Raw genomic sequence first — 6,515 nt, 5'->3', positions numbered from 1 at the left:
GATCCATTATTGGCAACCCAGCTTCAGAAACTATAAAGGTGGTGTGTAGTATATTTCATGGGGTAGAACCAGTTGCACATAAAGAAGCCACCACTCAAACACATATATGTGGTTTAATGCCTTCTTGAAACATCTGCAATGATGAATCCTCATTTGTATGTAACAGAAGTATTAGCACTGAAGAAAGATATACTAACTGGTGAAGCTTATTAGCCTGTATTTTCTTCTAAATAATTGAGAAATATTTTATACAAAATATAGATGGAAGTCCAGAACATGAGGTCATGTTTCTAGAGTATTATGAAAGGGAGATAATGGAGAAATCTTGAACAACAGCTTATGGATGAAAGACTTCTGGGAGGTACAGAAAGAATATAAAAGTGTATCTCAGGATATGAGGAAATTAATACAGACAAAATGCTGAATGCAATGAAAGCACTGATAATAAGAGGAAAAGAGGGAGCCACTGAAGGATTTAAGGGATTACAATGACATAATCTCAGTGACAATCAAGATGCTAGCATTGCATTGAGTACAGAGTGAAGGGATAAGAGATAAATGAAATGAAAAGAATGCATGGAATGATGCTAAGCTAATGTGATAAGACTGAATTCTGGAAGGCACAAAGGAAAAATACCCTCATTGGTCTACAGCCATATATAATATATATATATATCATGTGAAGCCAGAAATGAGCGGGTCCTGGAGAACTAACATGGCAGTATAGACTAAGAGGTGGGTAAACCTTATCTAATCAGGATCTAAGGACTCAGTGGGCAGAGTGGACATAAATTTCACACTACCACTAACTCTGAGGTGTGCTGTTGGAGGAATAGTGGTGTAGCTGAGACACTGAGAAGATAGGCTTCTAAGAGGAATGAAGGAATAATTTGAGGGAGTGGAAATCATTCCATGCAGGCTGTGAACCATTAGCTGAAAGGAGGAAAGAGTTCAGGACCCAAGCAGCAGACCTGGTGATTTTCCACATGCAGATGAACCATAGTTCACGGGAAGCCCCTCCATTAAAACAGCAGGCTTGAGTTTGTCCTAATGCATCCATGCCTGGATTCCACCAGCAACAAATCCTCCCAGATGAAGGGCACCACCCCTGACCCAGAAGCTCTAACTTTTCCACTGGCAAAACATGCAGAATGAGGAGTACTTAGCACCGTCAGCCTTTCTTTGAACACAGAGATGAGCCCTCACATTTAACAAACAAATAGAATGTAAGAGCCTTTACAAGATCAAGAGAAACTTGTGTAGTGTTTTCTACCAGACAAATCATAAATCTCCCTTCCTTCCTTCTGAAATTCCCCCAAGTTCTTTTTTTTTTTAAGATTTTATTTTATTATTTATTTGAGAGAGAGAGAATGAGAGATAGAGAGCACGAGAGGGAAGAGGGTCAGAGGAAGAAGCAGACTCCCCACAGAGCAGGGAGCCTGACGTGGGACTCGATCCCGGGACTCCAGGATCATGACCTGAGCTGAAGGCAGTTGCTTAACCAACTGAGCCACCCAGGCGCCCTTCCCCCAAGTTCTTAAAGTTCCCTTTAAATATACTGTTTAATCAAAACTGGAATTTTCAGCAGACTTAGGGAGAACCAAGAGGATACACTAGACATACCATTCACATAAACCTTTGCCAAGGGTCATAGTTAAATGGGAGTGAGATGTCGGCAACATATGATGAAACACACATTTAAGGTATTTGGCATAGCTAATAGGTCTATAAGGAGTGTGCCGCAGATGTAATATTTGTTGATGAGTCTACCAAATTCAAGTAATTTGGTTATAATTTGGCTTTGTTCTCAGTTTCCTTTTATATCTTTAAAACAGTGCAGTATACTTTACCACAACAACTCTTGATTATATTCCTGGTAAAAATGCTCTTAATGTTTCTTAAATTCCTGAAGTTGGCCTTCACTCGCTTGCTTCTCGGTGCCTGCTCCCGGTGTCCCTGAGGGCGTGCGGGCCAGAGGCGGCCCCAAAGAGTCGGAGGCGGAGGGGAAGCAGGTGTGCAGGTCTAAGTGTCGCGGCGGCGCACTCTTCGGCGAGAATCGGGAGGAGGAGGAGACTGCAAGGATAGGCCCAGGAGCAATGGCGTCCAAAGAGGAACAAGCAGTAAAAAATCTCAACGTGGAGAATGCCAAACAGAAAAATGAAAAAAAGGATGAAAAGGAGCAAGTTGCTAATAAAGGAGAGCCCTTGGCCCTCCCTTTGGAAGCTGGTGAATATTGTGTGCCTAGAGTAAATCGTAGGCGGTTCCGTGTTAGGCAGCCCATCCTGCAGTATAGGTGGGACCTGATTCAGAGGCTTGGAGAACCACAGGCAAGGATGAGAGAGGAGAATATGGAAAGGATTGGGGACGAGATGAGACAGCTGATGGAAAAGCTGAGGGAAAAGCAATTCAGTCATAGTCTGCGGGCAGTTAGCACTGACCCTCCTCACCATGACCATCATGATGAGTTTTGCCTTATGCCTTGAATCTTGATGTTTTCCCTGAAGTTAATAGGAAGACACACCTGCTTCCTAAACTTAATGTTCTCAACGTACATTTGTTGTAAACCTTTTGGTGTTACATGTCTCTTGTGGGTCTCCTATGACCAGCTTCTAATTGAATGTTGTATTTTGACCCAAAATGTAAGATTCTGTCAGCAGGGGAGTTTTACCCTATTGCATGGCAAGGTGTTCATTATATATTGTGACGTTAATAAAGCAGTTTAAAAGACAAAAAAAAAAAAAAAAAAAAAAAAAAAAAAAAAAAAAAATTCCTGAAGTTATCTGGACCTGTGAGTTAATTGAGAAGTTAGTATCAGCCTTTGAATTGCTTTAGCGGAAGTGAATACTAAGAAACAGGGTTCCTGCCTATTTAGTTCAATTCTCAATCCCATCTGCTATAAAAAGTTGAGAGTCTACTGCTCTGTATTTTAAAACCTTTATTTTCTGATAAATTTGGAAATCCTGAATATTCTCTTACTTGAAATAGTCACCTTCTAAACTCCTATAGCTAAATGGAAGGATAATCATAGATTCTATTCAAGGTCATCCACCTCCTAGTCACTCAATACCCTTAAATGGTGCAGTCCAAGGGATGCTACATCTTTTTTTTTAAGGCAGAGAAGCAATGTTCCGTTTTGCCGGAATGTCCTTTCTCAAAGCAAAGGGCTTCTAAACATTTTTATATTATGGACCCCTCTGGTGGTCTAATACAAAACTTTATGAGGCCGTGTCAGAAGAATATTTCTGAAACACATAATGAAAAATGTATAGGATTATAAAGGAAACCACTTATACCGAAATATGATAAAATATTTCTAAACTATTATATAGAGAAGCACATTTATTTCTTTATTAACATCTTGAAAAGTAGATCCAGCAAAGCACCTTATAACCACCATAACTTTAAAGTAGTGACGAATAAGAAAGATATTTTAAGGGGCGCCTGGGTAGCTCAGTTATTAAGCATCTACCTTTGGCTCAGGTCATGATCTGAGGGTCCTGGGATCGAGCCCCGCATCGGGCTCTTTGCTCAGCGGAGAGCCTGCTTCTCCCTCTCCCACTCCCCCTGCTTGTGTTCCCTCTCTCGCTGTGTCTCTCTCTGTCAAATAAATAAAATCTTTAAAAAAAAAAAAGAAAGATATTTTAAGAAACTGAAACAATTTTAATGTGATGGGAAAATATCTGTAATTTCAGCTGATGTCAAAAGCACAAGTACTGATCATATTTCTGTGGTTTATTGTATACATGTGTAATTAAAGATAATGCTGAATTTCAATTAGATGTAATTTTTCTACTCAAATTTCCGGGACCCCCATTTTCTATTTATGAAGACCTAAGGGGCCCATGGATCAGGTTAAGAATCCCTCAGAGAGATTTAAGAGCTTGAAGGAAAAATGTAATACTAGCTTACTTACTCTATTATGTCACTTAGAGTACATTTTCCAGTATTTAAATAATTGTAGTAACTTCAGTGCTGATATATATAACTGCCACTTTTAATACAAATATAGAATTTTCCTTCACATTCAAGCCTTTGAATTCTCCATACGTAATTCATTGCTTTGGTGGTTTAGAGATTCTGTTATAATGATACTATAAAGTGAATTCTATATGAAGCAGGTTCATTTTGGATTACTTTCAAGGATACTCTGTGTCAAAATGGCTTATTTTCAAATAGCCCCAACTTCAAGGTAGGTCCAGAGTGTGAACTCCATGGAAAATATTACAGAGAGGCTTCCATGTAGCTGCTGCACTAAACCAAATCTGCTTCTAATTGCATAGTGTGTAATGTTTAAACTTTCCCAGATTAGCGGTTGATTTCCTGGCAAAACTCTGTAAACACCAAATAGTCAATAAATTGCCCTCTACAAAGCAAGAAATTTTAAATGCATACCAAATGCAATTCCCATCTCAAATGCACCAAAATGTTTTTCTGAAAGGCGTTCAGTTTTCAAATACAGCATGTTGTGGTTCACAATTTTCCATGCATACAAATTACTATAAGACTGCTAATTGATTACCTTACTCATTTATTTTGCAAGAAGCTTACCATAAATCTTAATAGTGACAATTTGCTTCCTCACTCAAGACTAAGTCACATTATTAATCAAGATGGCATAGTCTGAGTTGAAAACAAAATATTTCAGTGAGCAGTTGTTGAATGGAGAAGAAAATTTCAGTATTGTTCCAAGTCTGATCACTTATGTAATAGTACCATCTAGTGGATTCTCATCCATAACACAGAAACCAACAAATTCTATAATCTGACTTGGGAAAAGTATGTTTCTTCTAAAAAAGGTTTTGTTGTATGTATATTTAGTAGACTTCTTACATTCTCAACTAAAGTATCTGAACAGACATCTCCCAAAACTAGAACTACAGAGTGTCTTGCTCACCATTCCATGAAGTTCTATTTTATAAGAACTGGATAGCTAGTCTGTGGGATGTAAAACAAATATGTCATTTACCAAGTCTTAAATTGCTGTTGTGCAAACTACAGCATGGGGTATTCCAAAAGAGCAATATTCTAATAGTGACAAATGGGGGACATTAGAATAAATGATCACATAAGGCTACAGACATACTCATAAAATAATCAGTTACTTAACTACCAGTGTGGCATTGTCCCAAGCAAACAAATATGAATAAGATAAACCCCTTGATGTCAAGAAGTTCAAAATATCATTGAGAAGCCAAATAAAGAGCATAAACAAGTGAGACCAAAGAGGTATATAAAAAGATAATAGCAGAAAATAATAGCAGAGATTATCTTTCCAGTAGCAGATGAAGTAAGGCCTCATGGAGGAGGAACAGAAAATTTGACTCAAAATGGCTTTAACAATAATCCTTCACATAACAAGAAGTCCCAAGGCACTGTGGCTCCAGGGTAGGTTAATTCACTAATTCAGTGATGTCAACCAAACTGGAAGCTGCAGGAGGATGCCAGTGGGAGCTGTCCACTCTGGTAGAGATGGGTACTTTTATCATTAACATTATTCAGAATGGCTGGCACATGGTGATAATGAATAGCAGACTAATTTTTAGCCAGTTTTATTACTGCTTTCAGATTCTCTACAGACAATACAGTTCCTTATTGCCTTTTTTTAATTTTTTTTTTTAAGATTTTATTTATTTGACAGAGAGAGACACAGCAAGAGAAGGAACACAAGCAGGGGGAGTGGGAGGGGCGAAGCAGGCTTCCGCTGAGCAGGGAGCCCGATGCGGGGCTTGATCCCAGGACCCCAGGACCATGACCTGAGCCAAAGGCACATGCTTAACGACTGAGCCACACAGGCACCCCCTTATTGCCTTTTTTGCTCAATATCCAAAAATGAAGAAAAAAATGGATAAATGTAATTTACTGTTGACTCAAGGAAGGGGAAAAATAGGAAAAAAAATAATCACCACTAAGTGCCTATTTTACATATCCTAAGGAAAAGAAATGCAGAAATCCTTTCCATAGTAACAGAGACAGGTCTTTGGAAGCCAACTGTCACCCTTGGGTCGGCTCCCCGGGAGGATCTCTCCTGTCTTTGTCCTCCTGGGCCTCTGGTTTTACACTTTGAGATTACATTCCTTTTCCACTGTCTCTGGGCTGCAGAAGAATGTCTTCTTGGGCACTGCACATCTTTAGCACGTTAATGTATTATGTATCCATTCCTAATACAATCACTGATCAGGAAACAGGATTCATAATGATTGATTTAATGAAATGAATGGCCATGTAAAGTAGTGTGTATTACATTCCACAAACTGGGATTTAATAAAAGGAGGAGAGGGAAATGAGGAATGGGTGATAGGCCCAAAGAAAAAGGAAGTGGTGCTGGGGGGCGGGGAGGTACAATATTCTGTAGAGAATATTTTAAGGGTAAGCTTATATATCTTTACTTGTAGATGTATAGATGTATGAAAAACAAGTGGGGTTTATTCCTGACATGAAGTGTGTTGCAACAGAACATACTAAAATATCTAATCAGGAAAGTTATGATAACCACATAGATACTGAAATAGAGATAG

The 6,515-nt window shown here is 38.8% G+C and overlaps 1 protein-coding gene across 2 annotated transcripts; it reads left to right on the top strand.

The window, feature by feature from the left end:
* The first annotated feature begins 1,916 nt into the window (after positions 1 to 1,916).
* Positions 1,917 to 2,767, top strand: LOC118357259 (protein BEX1). Of its 2 annotated transcripts, XM_035728885.1 has the most exons (2): positions 1,917 to 2,012; positions 2,092 to 2,767. In XM_035728885.1, exon 2 carries the CDS (start codon positions 2,097 to 2,099, stop codon positions 2,481 to 2,483), a length of 387 nt encoding a protein of 128 aa, XP_035584778.1. In that variant the 5' UTR covers positions 1,917 to 2,012; positions 2,092 to 2,096; the 3' UTR covers positions 2,484 to 2,767. The 2 variants fall into 2 exon arrangements, with proteins under 2 accessions (XP_035584778.1, XP_035584779.1); XM_035728886.1 differs by having other exon boundaries at positions 1,921 to 2,767.
* The last annotated feature ends 3,748 nt before the right edge of the window (positions 2,768 to 6,515 follow it).

The sequence above is a fragment of the Zalophus californianus genome, chromosome 8 (genome assembly GCF_009762305.2).
Source record: "Zalophus californianus isolate mZalCal1 chromosome 8, mZalCal1.pri.v2, whole genome shotgun sequence".
In the NCBI taxonomy this organism is placed as follows: Eukaryota; Metazoa; Chordata; class Mammalia; order Carnivora; family Otariidae; genus Zalophus; species Zalophus californianus.
Note: the sequence above shows the minus strand (reverse complement) of the source record. Positions and strands in the feature narration are given on the sequence as shown.

Coding starts and splice junctions, on each gene's coding strand:
- LOC118357259 (XM_035728885.1), top strand. CDS start 2,097: ATGGCGTCCAAAGAGGAACAAGCAGTAAAAAATCTCAACGTGGAGAAT.